Source organism: Rhyacophila brunnea, unplaced genomic scaffold, assembly GCF_057557595.1.
Source record: "Rhyacophila brunnea isolate RB1 unplaced genomic scaffold, BYU_Rbru_1.0 scaffold_8, whole genome shotgun sequence".
In the NCBI taxonomy this organism is placed as follows: Eukaryota; Metazoa; Arthropoda; class Insecta; order Trichoptera; family Rhyacophilidae; genus Rhyacophila; species Rhyacophila brunnea.
This window is the reverse complement of record NW_028233350.1, coordinates 6,478,136-6,494,518: the sequence shown is the minus strand read 5'-3', so window position 1 is coordinate 6,494,518 and position 16,383 is coordinate 6,478,136. Positions and strand designations below refer to the sequence as shown.

Below are 16,383 nucleotides of genomic sequence, written 5' to 3'. Positions count from 1 at the left end.
CAGCATAAAAAGTATTGAATGATATGTCAAATGTGGCACCCTAACTCAGCGGACAACTTGTACGTGTGTATAATATATAAGACAGTGGCGAAGGGTGGAGGTAGGCTGTTCATATCGGTCATAAATAATGCAGACTAAACTTTGTTAGTCATACGTATTTGTTTTTATTGAACTAAAAACAATTTACAGATGATGTTAGTTAGTTTTTATAAATCAATTAAACCCTGCCTAAATGAAACAATAATAGTTTTGGTCTGTTTTGGGCGATATGACAAAATTGTGCACAATTTTTCATTCATACTTATTTGTTTTTGTTGGATTAAGAATACATATTACACATACTGTTGGTTAATTTTTTTTAATTCATTAAGCCCTGCCTAAACCAAACCATAATAGATAAAAACATTATTCTATCTATAAAATATTGAAAGTTATGTACGATTTAATTGCATAATTTTAGATATTTTATAGATCGACAAGTATTTTTTGACTATTATCTATTACGGCTTGGTTTTCGCAGGGTTTAATTGAATTTTAAAAACTAACCAACGCCATCTGTAAATTGTAGTCTCATTATAATGAAAACAAATAGGGATGACTGACAAAGTTTAGTGTCCACTATTTATGGCGGATCTTAACAGCCTACCTCCACCCTTCGCCACTGCTATAGATATACCATCATAAATCATCTGGTGTTCGAATTTAGAACTAAGTTATCACTGTATAAAAAGTATTGAATGTTATGTCAAGTGTGGCTCACTCAGTGGACAACTTGTACGGGTATCTATAAGAGATATTATGTATGTTTGAAAACCTACACATTATGGGGTGCTTTCCTCGTGGAGTTATATATTTGCAACATGTTTTAATCAAGCTTTAAGGGTTAATTTGTATTCAAATATATATGAGCTTTTTTATATATTATATCGTCGGTGTTTTGTAAAAAGGGCGAATTAACCAAAATGCTATTTTACAAGAGGAGGATTTTTAACTTTTGACATTTATTTATTAATTACCTGTGGATGATTATAAATGTCTAACAAGTTTATAATAAAGCTTAGAAAGAATACCATCTTTATAATAGGCTTTATAATATAATATTTTAAAAGGCCTAATATGTCACATTTGCTTTTTATCCGTAACACAAGTGGATATTCGCCCTTACGATTATCGTTTTTAATTACTTTCCTGTGGAGAAATTTTCCGTTTCTACACAACAAAGCTGGTGAGGTACATATTATTAAAATTTCAATTTTACCAAAATGGCTGATTCGCACTTTTTACAAAACACCGACGATATTATTGGTTGAACATTGCAACCATCTTTAAAATATAACACATCAAATTAAAATGCAGCTTTATTATTTTGTGGTTGACAGCGTCCAAAATTAGCTGCAATTCATTTCAAACTTTACACACACCAGCTGCATCTGTCAAAAACTGCAAGTATTTCAACACGATTCTAGATTCACTCAAAACAGTCGAATTCAATTAATTATTAAATGTACAGATTTTGCAAAGATACACCGTGAGACTTGAATGAATTAATGGGATTGTTTTATTAATTATTTGATATCATGACCATTTCGAACATGAGACATCGTTGACATGCACTGAAACTAAACAATCACGTTAAATCCATGCTGTTGCTTGTGAATAGACTGACTGCATTCATTATTGTACATAGACTAGGCAGTCAAATATACAACACCATCATTAGTTAGATGAGACATGTTCAACTTCAAATAAGCTGTGATCTAATATCCAGTATCAAAACTGGCAGTGTTCTACCATACTGTCCTATTGTCATTCTTCAACTTGAAAAAACGAGGATATTGAGGCGGTTACAAATTAAATAATGCTGCAAACACATTATCATCATGTCACATACTGGCACGGCGATAAATGTAGTCTATGGTTTCGTCATTCCGCAGAATATTTTGAATGATCGCTGTCTCCATAAATTCAATTATGGAAAGTGCCAACTCGAGTAGTTCTTCAGATTGCAAAGAGGACATTGAAACTGTTATGTATAAATGCGTTTGCAGTAATCCCGGGGGGGGGCTGCTTCAGGATGTGGGGGCCATGACGTAAACACTAGTCATAGATAATAATCTATCAGAAAATCCATAGACCCGCAGTTGTAATATGAGGCAAAAATGTGTAGTTATACAGATAATAGAAAAAAACCTTCACTGACTCATTCGATTGGTTGTGTAGCGCTATGAGGTGACCTCATTGTTGGTCTGTCCATTTCGGCAAATTTTGTCAACTGACAATATTAGTTTTTGGTTCAAAATGTGCTATGGGATGGGAGCATCAGTCTGATAACATTTTAAATACAAAGACAAACGACATTACACATTTTTTTCCCGTAGTGCGAGCTTACCATGACAGCACGTAACGTGATGATAATGTGTTTGCCGCATTACTCTCTCACTCCTGTGGTGATGAGGTCATGTGTTAAAACAACTTTCATGGAAACTTGTTAAGGAAATAGATATTGAATGGTTAATGCTTTCCTGATGCCTGATTTAGATGACAAATCAAAATCTTTCACAGTACTACAGTTTCACCAACACTATTGTATTTGTATCCATTTATATATAGTAGCAAATTTATAATTCTGTTATCGTGCAGCTTTGTGGTAGCGATCGGTTGTGGGCGGCTTGTGTATTGTGTTTTGAATGTCTCGCGTGGCGCGATAGGTATGGGGGCGAGGCGGAAACATTCATACAACGACATCCTGGATTGGGACGAGATAAAACCTCTGAGCAGCTCTCCGCCGTCTTCCCCCACTCACCACGCCTTCTACCACCACACTTCCCACTCCCACGCTAACAGGATCACGCCGCCGCGCTCTGATGCGTTGCAGCGCATCGTAGATATTGTCAGGCGGACCGGTATGTTGCATCACAAACTCAAACACACATACTATTTGCGAATTATTAATCATATATCAAGGATAGCGAACCTAAATTACACGTGGATCATTTTTGTGTGACACTTGGGCAAAGTTAGACTTTCGTATGCACTGATTTTTTAAAAATCTCTGGTAACACTGGCGTATTTTGTCAACATCATAGCGCCTGTACACGTGCATGGATTTACTGGCAGCAATAATGCGTATTTTAAACTATTGTGACAATAACTGTTTACACGTAAAAGTGCTGACTGTCTCTCCAATCTCATTCTTCAAGAGTAAGCGAGACGCGTTGTTGTCATTTTATGGTACTATTTGACAGGTAGTGAAAATCGGTTAATCCCAAAATGAGTAAGTTCATTTTTTTTCCGGCAGGTTCGCCACTATCGTTCTACTGCGCAGGCGCAGATCGAAAAAATTCCTACTGTCGCATGAAAATTCAGAAGCTTCCAAACTCTTTTGATTCAGCATCTAAGCTTGCAACTGCAGGATAATACATGTTTACCCATACATTTTCTTGTTATGGCCGCGATAATACTTACTGTCAACGTAACAATTTTGATACAATTTTTTCAGTACTTTTGCAAATATGCCTGTGAATAAATAAGTAATACGTATTATTGAAGAATATACTTTTAGTCATTACTTGAGACAGCTAATATTTCACTTATAGAGACATGGAATAGAAAAATATTGTCTTGTGTGTCAGTAAATTTACAAAATATATTGTAGGTAACTACTTAATATTGTTTTGGCAAATTTACAATTTAAATTTTTTCATATACCAGTATGATACACAATTTTCTTTAAAAGATTTTTGCATATAATTTGACACATGTAGAAAAAGGTTCGCCATCCCTGTCCAATATCGTTGATACTGCACGATTTCCATGAATTATACTAATCATAACTCATTGACTCAGTCGGTTGAGGAAATTAAATACCATTATACCTTTAAAGAGGTCTGTTTAGATATCAATCGCTCTGGTTACGCCCGCGGCTTAGCTGCAGCTGAAACGTTAATTTACTTTTTGTTTATATTATTATTAAAGCCATCTATGTACAGTAGAACCTCGATTATCAGTACCTAATTAGATGTTCAATTATCCGTATTTCACTATGATTATGAGACACGGATCAATAATATAATTTTAAAAAAAAAGGAGTTTATTCCGCTTGTAGAATTTTTTTTTTAGTGTTTTCAATTATGCAGTATGAATAAGCAAGTTTCTACTGTATTTATAAATTTAAAATTATAATTATTCATGACAACATAAACCTCAACGGTGAAGCCTCGCATTGCACTATAGTATATTATTACACTTTAATGGTGTTAACTATCAATTCTTGGTGAAAAATGACATTGTATTAATTAAATAAAACACAATTTGTATGTAAGCCCAGTCGCACATTGAAAATCGTCTCGACCGGGATAATAGTCATAAATCAAAACTGAGCGCAACATGCAAATTTCTTATGTGCGTATAGGAAAAGCCGTGCGAGGACAGTGATGTCACACGGCAAGCCAAAATGAATGACAAAGTGTGACATTTTGGGATTATACCTACGCTGCATGACAGGTGAAAATAGTCGCATGCGACTCGAGCTGTTTTTTTCAAACTAAAATGACGCCACGCCGTCCACCAATGTGTGTTTTCTGAATAACGATGATGTCGCATCGACATGTTCGACACGTTGCAGACGAGACAGTTTAGATGTGCGAGTCAGCTAACACTTAATTTAACAACTATTCCTACCAGTTTTGATTCATCAATCAATTCTGATTGTTATTAGAATGCGGAATAAGTACTACATACATTGTGTTTTATATTAATTAATAACGTCATAATACATAAATATTGCTTAATGGTTATGGGCCTTACACATAAAGAAATAAAGGGATTTATGAAAGATTTACTTTTTATAATCATACATAATTTTAAAATTCATCCCATTTATGTTGTATTCAATAAATAACAAATTTATAAAGTCAGAATTATAGAATATATTTAGTTATGTTAATATTGATTTGTTATCTTTTAAAATATAACGGCAGATTTCAGATTACAGTTAATTAGAGGAAGCATTGTTTGTATTATTTACATATTAATAATGTCTTGTTCAAAAAGGTGTGAATATAGACGATCTGGAATCAGAGGCAGTGATGCCAACCACAAGAAGGAAGCAATTGTCTGATGAAGAGCAATATCAGGAAGACCTGCGGTTCAACAACGCGGTCCGGGAGACTTTCCTCAACAGATTTGTCCACATGTTCAGTGCATATGAACATTTCGTTATTCTGCCCGATCAGGTTAGTGAAAATTAATATTTACCGCCCATTTCTAAAATGTAACATTTTTTATCAAATCATATAAACCTTGCAAAAACAGCCATCTCTTTTATTTAAATGGCATTTCGACTACTTAATCTGCAAACCAGCCAACTGCACTTTTGACCAAAAATGAGATTTTGATGACATTTTGTTATAAAGCATGTTTTCTATTCTCACACAAAATTTCAAACTCCCAAACCTATAAATGAATGCGTTATCGTTCTTCACACAAAACATCCAACTGCAGGTGCCAAATTTCCAATATCGTAAATGGAAACAATTCCACTCTTTATATAAATATTCTTTATATATAAAAGGGAAGCTAAAATAGTGTATTAATTCATAGTGCAGCTTATTTGTAAAAAAAAAATTCCAAGCTTATTTTTAGAATTGTTAAATTCTGCTCGATATTTAAATTATTATGTTTTTTCTCATTCTTGAACAGTTTGCCTAAATGGAGTTAGCTGGTTTGTAGATTAAGTAGTCGATTTGCCAATTCACTCTTGATGCATAGAACAGTTGTACAATACTGTCAAATAACGGTAGGCATTCAGACGGGTTCTTAATGATAACTGTGCGATCAAAATATTCCCCAGATTTCAAATGATGTGATTCGATTGAAGCGAACCAATTTTTTTATTTGATTGACCAGGATAAAGAGTCGTGGCTGTCGGCGCGAGACTCCATGCAGAACTTTGACAAGGCGGCATTTCTTTCTGACCAACCGGAGCATCACCGCCCGTTCCTCTCCAGGTTTCTGGAGAGCCAGATGTTCGCCACCTTCGTTGACAACAAAATTATGTCTTCGTTGGGCGACATCGATTTCGGTTTAGACCTCTTCGATAACAGAATTAAAATACTCAGGTGAGTGATGATTTAAAAGTGTTGCAAATTTATTTTCGCTTAAAACTGAATCAGATTTAAATTATGTATATGAAATCTGCAGGTGATCGGGTTAGGTTATATTAAAATAATATGCTATGTAAGTTGATCGCTTTCATAATAATATAAATATTACATATGAAGAAATTGAAGTAATAGTAAAAATATGCTAATACACATTGAAATATCTGAGGTGTTGAAAATTTTGAATTGGTTGCACGGGACATGCATTTCTTTAGCGAGCCGTGAAAGAAACTTGATACACTGAGGATGCCATGGAACTAAAAAGTTAGAAAACCCCCGTCCTTCCTATTTGTTATGCTTCCACCGCAGTCTTTCTCCGACCTTCAGTTTGAATAGGCACTATTTTGTTAACAGAAGGCGTTACGGCGGCGACTCCCTGCCGGTAAGATCGGCTTGCTATGAACCTTGCTTGACTCTGCACGGGTCATCGGGCAAAGGCGACACCAAGGTGGACCCCGACGAGAAGGTGATCCCTCAAGAAGTGTTACCGCACCGGGGCGCCTATTACCGAGCTTTTCCTTTACTCGATGCCAAGCTCATGGAGCAACCGCCGCCCGCGTCTTCCGGAGAGAGGTGCTAATATGCTAATATAATCGTTTGGCTTACCGTCTGTGTGTAGAATTTATTATTTTCGCGGTGACGCTTTGTTGTACGCATCCGTTTCGAAGCTTCAGTTGGTTCATTAAAATGATAAATGTTTTTTATGCATAATAATAGCGCTGCCGGCTGACTGTGTTGTTAAATTAATGCATCTTTTGAATCGCTTCGCTTGTTTGGCATGTCGTAACATTTTCCCCTTTGTAATATTAAAAATCCTCCTTTAACCAGTTATTTATTGTAAAAAGTAAACAGAAGTAATTACAGTGGACTCCCGATTATCTCACCTTCAACCATTCGACATTTTGGATTATCTGACAAAACATGTTTCATTGCCAAAAGTGAAAAAATATACAGTCGAACTCGGTTATTACAATCACGGATATAATGAGATCTCGGATGTTACGAGGAAACATTCGTTGACATTTTAGTTTATGATTTTCTCCATACATTTATTCACTTTTATGACAAGCTACTTATCGGGTATACCGAGCTAAAATATCGTCAAAAATTTTCTAAAAACTGTTAATGTGTCGATAGTTTGAAAACATTTCGACCCTAAGCAATAAAATCCGACCGGACAGGATGCCGCCGGGATCGGATTAGTTTATGACACTAGTGCCTACCTAATTGGTTTTTTCGCCGACAATATTGAAAAAGTATCCACTCATATGGTTGAAATTGCATGTAAAAAATCCAAGGTTTGTGAAGTCAGTAAGTACCGACCAGCGTTCATTACAATAAACAACTTCTTTTGTAGTTTATGAATGCCATGCTTGTTTTGGGGAAAAATTCTAATTGTGTATTTTTGTTTGAATCACGACTTTTTATGTTATGTGACCGCTCATTTAAAGATACGTATTCTCTGATATAATGAGTAACGCTTATAACGAGCAATAACCAAGTTTGACTGTATTTCCGTGTGGTAGGCACATGTTTTCAGTAATATATTTTTTACTTAATTTGAACTACGGCACTTAATGATTTAATTCCCGGATATCTATCATTCTCAGTTGTCTGGCTTTCCCAACAATCCCGTTTAGTTGGGTCAATCGGGAGTCTGTTGTAGTTTTACAAAGAGAATTATCAACACAAGCTTAATGGCTGCACCGTTTCACTGGTTGAGGGAATGTTTAATTTATAAAGAAGGAATTCTTTTGTAATGGAATAATATGTAATGTATGATGCTTGATGAAATGTCATGAAATTTAATAAATTATTTATACTACATATTAAAAAATACTCAATTGTCGCACTGTTTCATTGTGTTACTTTATCAAACTGGAAGAACAAGAAAATTGCTCCTGTTTGCAATATTTTATTTTAAATTGTTATGCATGCTTGCTAATTGAATAATAGAATATAACTGTGTTCCCGAATGCTTTTGAGGCAATACATATTATGTAGTTAGTTAATTATTGTTTTAAATATACTATATTATAATAATCAAATTTTAGATTGTCTTTTATCAAAAGTAATTTTTGTAAACGGTATTTTGTGGACTTCTCGCTTTGTGATGTCAAAAAATATTAATTATTTGACAAAATCCCTCTCTTTCCGAACCGCATCCGGCAAGATATCACATTATTCACTCGTAATGAGTTTAGGTCTTCGGTGTTAGTTTCGATGTGCTGATAGGTTTCTAGCCTAATAGCGCCTGCACATGTGCATGGATTTACTGGCGGCAATAATGCGTATTTTAAACTATCGTGACAATAACTGTTTACACGTAAAAGTGCTGACTGTCTCTCCAATTCATTCTTTAAGAGTAAGCGAGACGAGCAGATGTTGTCATTTTATGGTACTATTTTGTACTATTTGACAGGTAGTGAAAATCGGGGTATTAATGGATTTACTGCTGACGGTACGTATTATCGTGGCCATAACAAGAAAATGTATGTGTAAACATGTATTATCCTGCAGCTGCAAGATTGCATGCATGAATCAAAAAAGATCGGAAGCTTATGAATTTGTATGCGACGATTGGGATTTTTTCGATAGTGGCGAACCTGCCGACAAGAAGAGGTTAACCAATTTTCACTACCTGTCAAATAGCACCATAAAATGACAACATTGCGTCTTGCTTACTCTTGAAGAATGAGATTGGAGAGACAGTCCGCACTTTTACATGTACAGTATTTATTGCGATAGTTTAAAATACACACTATTGGTGCAAGTAAATAAATCCATGTACGTGAACAGGCGCTATAAGCCGAAAACTTTCAATGCATAAATGCAATTTACCTGAGGATATTAGTTTTGTGTTCCACAATATTTACATGCAAGATTTATATCTTTCAAAAACTGGATTAATCCGCATATAGGATGTGCTCTATGATCTACTGCTGTTAGTAAATCTATGCACGTGTACAGGCGCAATTTTTAATGTAAATTTTATTCATTGAATCTGTAATATAAAATACAGTCAAACTTGGTTATTACGATCACGGAAATAGCGAGATCGTAGATGTAATGAGGAAACATTCGTTGACATTTTAGTTTATGATTTTCTCCATACTTTTATTCACTTTTATAACAAGCTACTTCTCGGGTATACCGAGCAAAACTGTTAACATGTCGATCGTTTAAAAATAACATTTTCGACCCTTAGCAATAAAATCTGTCCTGGCAGTTAACTAGAACGATGCCGCCGGGATCAGATTACGTTTATGACACTAGTTAAGTGTCTAAGTACCAAATAGGTGTTTTCGCCGACAACATTGAAAAAGTATCCACGCATATGGTTGAAATTGTATGTAAAAAATCCAAGCTCTGTGAAGTCAGTAGGTACCTACGTCAGCACTTCATCACAATAAACAACTTCTTTTGTAGTTTATGAATGCCATGCTTGTTTCGGGGATTTTTACGATGGTTTTAAGATTTTTTATGTTCTATACTTAAATAGAACGTGGCGCAAAAAATGTTATAAATAACGATATAACGAGTAATGCTTATAATGAGCAAATTCAGTCGGTCCCATCTTCCTCGTAATAACCAAGTTTGACTGTATCAATATTAGAGGTCGTCCATATTATACGATGTCACGCCCGACCGGTAGGAGACGGTCTAATAAATTTTGATGATTTTTGACAAGTATTTGGAGGATGTTAAGTCATAGATGAATAGGATTTAATCTCTTCTGGTTTTTCAGAAAATTAAATATTAATATACTTATAATAAATTTATTCTTTAATGAATAGAGGGCATAATATTAATAGTTAATCTAAAGAAAAGGGAATACCTTTTTGTTCGTTAATTATATATTGCGATACCTATAATTCCAATATTATTCCATAGGTTGGATCTCATACATAGAATATCAGCTTATCTCGATTATTGTTGTTTCGTTTATTAGTCATTAATGCTTAAAAAAATATTTCACTATGATCATTCTAGTATAAAAACCCTGACAGCTTTAATGTGGGTTGTATATTACATTTAGCATGTGTGTAGAAGATTATACATAATTATTCGACTCGCTTTGTTTGTTGTAAATGAATGCATTGCATGATATTATATACATTTATGTGTATTATATTAATTATTAAAATATATTGTAAGTTTGCATTCAATGTGCAATATATTATTATGTCTTTAAAATTGACAAGGGCGAAACTACAATAATCACGGTTTTGAGTTAAGCATTGAACTGGCTCCGAAAATCACTATAATTACATAATTACAAACAAAATCATTATAAAGGCAAAACCTTACACTCTAAACTGTATTTTTTACTGATAAAAATAATATGTCTTAAGGAGAAAATTATATAAAAGAAGACTGTTTTTGTGTTTATCTCAAAACCATTGTTTTGTAGTTTCGCCCTTGTCACCCTAAGCCCCCGAAAGAACAATGAAAACGGAGATTATTCAGTTAAATGAGAACAGTAAAAACAATGTAATAAATTTATTTCAAATAAACGATTTCATTGGTTTAGAAATTAGACCAATAAAAATAATTGATTCATTAAACTGGCTTATTATTGTTTTGTCTCGTAATATATGAGCATAATCTTGCTTGGGAAAAACACTAACAAAATGCTTTTATCGTCAATGTACGAATCATTTAACCGATTTTCAAAAATTATTCATTTTGTGCAATACCACCCTAATGTACTTGTGTATGTGTTTTTTTTTTTTTTATTATTAAACTGTGTTATTTTTGACTAAATATTCTGATATTATTTTTATATAGAATAGAATTTGCTTAGTGTAATTTTAAATATGATCCTTGTCATCATTTACTTTGAAATTCCTGAGCGTGTGGTCAAAAATTTCGCTGAATAACTATATTCGGGGTGTCACAGTTATGGTTTGTGTGTGATGCTTCTGTAATCTGTCAATCTGTCATTTTGTGAGTTCTACTATCGTTGTATTCAATTTAAAATTGAATTTTACTTCTCCATGTGTGGCAAAATCACAATATTGGATTGGATAATACTATAACGGGTTCAGCAATACATATATTTAAATACATGAGCTACCATCAATGCTATTTTCTTGTAAAAAATCTAACTGAAATAAGGAAAAGTTTCAAGCAGATGAAAATATTAATCGATGCTTTTATAGCGTTGAATAAAGCTCCATTACATGTATGCGTTGCGTACATATTTAAGAAAAGATAATTCTTCAATTAATATCATCTTAGTCAGTGACGAAGGGTGGAGGTAGGCTGTTAAGATCTGCCATAAATAATGCATACTATAAATACTTTGTTAGTCATACGTATTTGTTTTTATTGAACTAAGACTGCAATTTACAGATAGTGTTTTTAAAAATCAATTAAACCCTGCCTAAATGAAACCATAATAGTTTTGGCCTATTTTGGGCGATACGAAAAAATTTTGCACACATTTTTATTCATACTTATTTGTTTTCGTTGGATTAAAAATACATATTACACATATTGTTGGTTAATTTTTTTAATTCATTAAGCCCTGCCTAAACCAAACTAAATAATAAATAAAAATTATTATTCTACCTATAAATATTCAAAGTTATGTATGATTTCATTGCATAATTTTAGATATTTTGTAGAGACGAGTATTTTTTTGACTATTATCAGATATGAAAGATCATAATAGATTCTATTATGGCTTGATTTTTTCAGAGTTTAATTGGATTTTAAAAACTAACCAACACCATCTGTAAATTGTAGTGTTATTTCAATGAAAACGAATACAATATAATATGTCTGAAAAAGTTTAATGTTTAACTATTTATGGCAGATCTTAACAGCCTACCTCCACCCTTTGTCACTGATCTCGGTTATGCATAAACCTTCCTAGATCTATAAATGCAGAATGCCATCTAATCGAGAATAAGAAATTGATGAAATATTTGGATATTACTTCCATTAATGAATGTGCTATGAACCGTAATGTGACAAATTTGGATACTTTTTCAGCACACTATGAGAAATAATATTAGGTAACATAGATCTTTAAATCGATTCCTCATTAAAAACATGTGTGAATTAAATCGGCTAGTAAAATGTTAATTCAAAATGTCTTCTCCTAGTTATAATATATTAAATTATTATCAAAAATAAAATAATTAACATTCTAAATCAGTTTTTTTTATTTCTAGCTACCTACCTTCGACAATCCATTTTTTTTTTACTTAATTTACGTGATGATAAAAATATAGCAGAATTACTCATTTTCCTAATATTTTCTAATTTTTATATTGTCTGCATAACATACTGTGAATTAAGGCTATACCTCAGTTGAGGCACGGTCTAAAAAGATCGTGGCTAGGCGATGCGCGGGTCGCGGGTGCAAATGACACATGCCAAACGAAATATAATTTGTCATATAAATCCAAAATGCGTCCATTTAATGGTCTGTTTATTGTTCTATTACTAGTAACAATAATAATATATTCATTCACATGTTTCTTTTTAAAGTAAATGGGTAACGTTTTTAGTCATCTTTACACGATTTAAGAATTAATACCCCCGTCGCCATCACGAAACAAATTGACGTGTTCCAAGCTCGACGTTCTCTCTCCGAATGGCAGCGAGTCCAAAATTTCGTTGCGCCTATAGTTGAAAATTATTTGCCTTTTCACTGATGTATCGCCTTAATAAGAATAAATCCTGCAATAATTGAGTTTGATGACATTAAAAAGATGTTTATAACAAAACAATATCAAATTATAATGATCATTTTTTATACTATTTCATAGGAATCGATTTTAATGACATGGGTTTTATCGTTTGGCATATTCTGGCTCTATAATATGTAGGTAGAGTGCGAAAAGTTTAAGTTGATGTGCGGTGGCTTGAAGAACTAGAATCCCCTCCTCTCGCGTTTCAGTATTCATTCCCCTCATCTTGAAAGCATTTGACGTTTCTTATAAGTGCGCGGTATCAGTCATTTAGACATGTTAACAATGGCAAAAGTTTTGAAAAGTGACAGCAGGAAGATTATAAATCATCTTATTTCCTACTGTGAAGAAGAAAAACGACAAAATAAACGCATTCGGCTCTTCAACAACGTTATCGAAAGAGTTGCCGTGATGACAGGTACAAAACACACTTGAAATTTTAATGTTGCCATATAAAATTTATCCAAAGTTATTGGGAAAAAATATACATCATTGTATTTGAAATTTGCGAAAATATATACCTATTTAAGGAAGTGGGAAATAATATCTTCCTACCCTGGCAATCGAAATCGAAAGCAATACGAGCGCCGCCACCAAGCCTCACATTAAACTTTTCGGTTTTCTAGGTTTACAAAGAACCTGGAGATACCGACAGGCTGCAAAACCCAATTAATATGGAATAGTACAAATCTCTAATCTTAATCAGTTTTAATAAAAATTCAATACCCATCAGATAATATTATGTAAAACAATTTTTGTACACAAAACATATTTGCATGGCTTTGCACGAATCCTATAATACGCAAAAAATAATAGCTAAAATTTACACACTAAAACAAATTCAACTGTGCATGTATCTAATAAATAGGTTTATATATATTTTTTTATTATTATGACTTACAAATCTCAGAATCTGATTTGATGCCTTGATTGATTTTTCTTTCTAAAAACACTATCTTTACATTGCGGTGCCTGCTCTGTCTTTTGTGCCTATTCTAGCAGCATGCTATAGAAGGGAAGCATATTTCTATTCTTTACTACCCCGCCCATCAGTGGATAAATTATCAGTAAATAGTGCACATTAAACTTTGCCAGTCATACGTATTTGTTTTTATTGAACCAAGCTACGATTTACAGATGGTGTTGGTTGGTTTTTAAAAATCAATTAAACCTTGCCTAATAATAGATTTTTGTACGCTTTGGGTGATTCGACAAAATTGTGCATAATTTTTCATTTATACTTATTTGTTTTCGTTGAATTAAACATACATATTACAGATGGTGTTGGCTCGTTTTTTTAAATTCATTTAACCCTGCCGAAACCAAACCATAATCAATAAAAAATATTTTTCTATCTATAAAATATCTAAAATTATGCATGGCCCCCACAAGGGGGGGGGGGGGGGGGCTGACAGGGCTCTAGCCTGGGGGCCCGGGCTTAGGAGGGACCCGGCGAGGCCAGTCAACCAAATAAGTGAGATAAACACACAGCACACATTTGCTTTAATCATAAAAAAATATTTATTATTAAAATATGGCTCTATTTTCCTTCAACAATGTTATTACTTATAATTATATGGTTGTACGATAAAATATTTAATTGTGTATTGGCACTCGACAACTCCTCCAAATGCATGTAGGTATTTTTAACATACAACAAAAAACACTAAATTTACACATTAATTTTACCGCGTACACCATTTGGAAAACGCTACTCTAGAGCATCACACTGTCTTTATCCTTAGAGATAGGTAGGGGGGCCCGCCAAAGATCCTGGCATGGGGGCTCGGTTCAGCATGTGGGGGCCATGAAATTATGTATGGTTTAATGGCAAAATTTTAGATACTTTGACTATTATCTACTAATAGTTTGGATCAGGCAGGGTTTATTCGAACTTTAAAAACTAACAAATACTATGTACACCAGCGTTTCTTAACCTTTTTGATCTGCGACCCAATTTAGAGTAATAATTTTGGTTCGCGATCCAAGATAAATTAAATAAAATAGCACATACTGACAAAATAATATTTTATTTTAATAATACTAAATTCAGTTTTGGTAAACAACATTTTGATCCTATTATTGTGTACCTTGGGTTTGGATAAGCATTGGGAGCTCATCAAAGTTTGGTGTTATATTAGACATGCTGCATCTTAGGTCTTCTTCTGGCCACAGTCTATTTCGAAAATTGGATTTCATTACTCTCAAAGCAAAAAATCCTTATTCGGACATGTATGTTGTTGCATAGGGCAGTAGTACTTTCAGCGCTTCGTTTACAATTATTGGCTTTTCTTATAATTCTATACAATATTCTTGCCAGCATGTATTCCATAAGTCCTGGCAAGAATATTGTTTTGTTGAGAATATTTTGCGACCCACTAAATATACCAATCGACCCAATTTTGGGTTGCGACCCATAGGTTAAAAAACGCTGATCTACTCATTGTAGTCTTAGTACAATGAAAACAAATACGTATGACTGACAAAGTTTAGCATGCACCATATACCTACCTCCACCACTGCCGCCTATTAATATTGTGCATGCACAGGTGGTAAATTCAGCATTAACAGTTAACACAACATCTAGAATAGGCTCACTGGAGTGAACAAGGTTCAATCTATATCTTTTACCCTTCCAAAGTATTTTAAAAGAAACAATTTTTTGAAAATATAAATTTTGAATTCCTGATATCTTACTGTGGTACCCTCTTTCAAGTTGTGGTAAATCATTTGTCCACATACAAATGCTTGAATTTGCTCATTTCTTCTATTTTAATTGTATATTTTAAATAATCGTAAGCTTTAAATAATTATCATTGTAAATACCTAAATAAAAAATAAGTGTATAGGAACCACAGACTACAGAAGGACATCCTTTGGACACAACGTGTAATTAATCGTGTACAACACTATTATCCAATAAAAACTAGTTTGATAAAACTGAGGGTTACGCCCTTTTTCCTTTCTACAGTCGAATGATTCTTAGTACTAGCCGTAATGCAGTTTGTAGTTTTATTGAAAATTATATTTAAAATTGGAATATTATATACTGCCACCACAAAATTTTCAAACAAATATAACAATTTTATATTGCCGTCTGTTAATACTAACACACAATTTCAAAAATGAATAATTTATTGGTTTATGTCTACATTAATAGTTTTCTTCTATATCAATAAAGGAAAACCATATAGATAAAAAGTTCACTCACTCGAAATCATGATGGTTTTTATCACGCATCACTAAGAATTTCGTATTCCGAGCATAAAAAAGTTTCACTTCAATAATCTGTAATAAAAATTTTCAGTGCTATTTTGATTAAGAAATAACTAATTAACATAAAAATCTTTAAAATCCTTTCACTGCCTTAAAAAAATGGTAGTAGGTACTTGTCAGGCCAAATGTAATTTGGGAAAAAAATTCCATTTACATATATCCATTTATTAAAAATAATTCATAAATAACCCACCAATTAATGGACTTACGATGGATTTGAATAAATGTCAATATGTGTC

At 33.3% G+C, this 16,383-nt stretch overlaps 1 protein-coding gene across 2 annotated transcripts in view; it reads left to right on the top strand.

Moving 5' to 3' along the window:
- The window catches only part of pns (DENN domain containing pinstripe), a 48,994-nt gene that overhangs the window by 16,877 nt on the left and 15,734 nt on the right, over positions 1-16,383 (top strand). The window contains exons 10-13 of one of the 2 annotated variants that reach the window (XM_085958953.1): positions 2,709-2,903; positions 5,053-5,234; positions 5,908-6,119; positions 6,516-6,734. In XM_085958953.1, coding sequence (XP_085815079.1) covers positions 2,709-2,903; positions 5,053-5,234; positions 5,908-6,119; positions 6,516-6,734 — 808 coding nt within the window. The remainder of the gene's footprint in view (positions 1-2,708; positions 2,904-5,052; positions 5,235-5,907; positions 6,120-6,515; positions 6,735-16,383) is intronic. The other variant, XM_085958954.1, reaches the window with a different exon arrangement.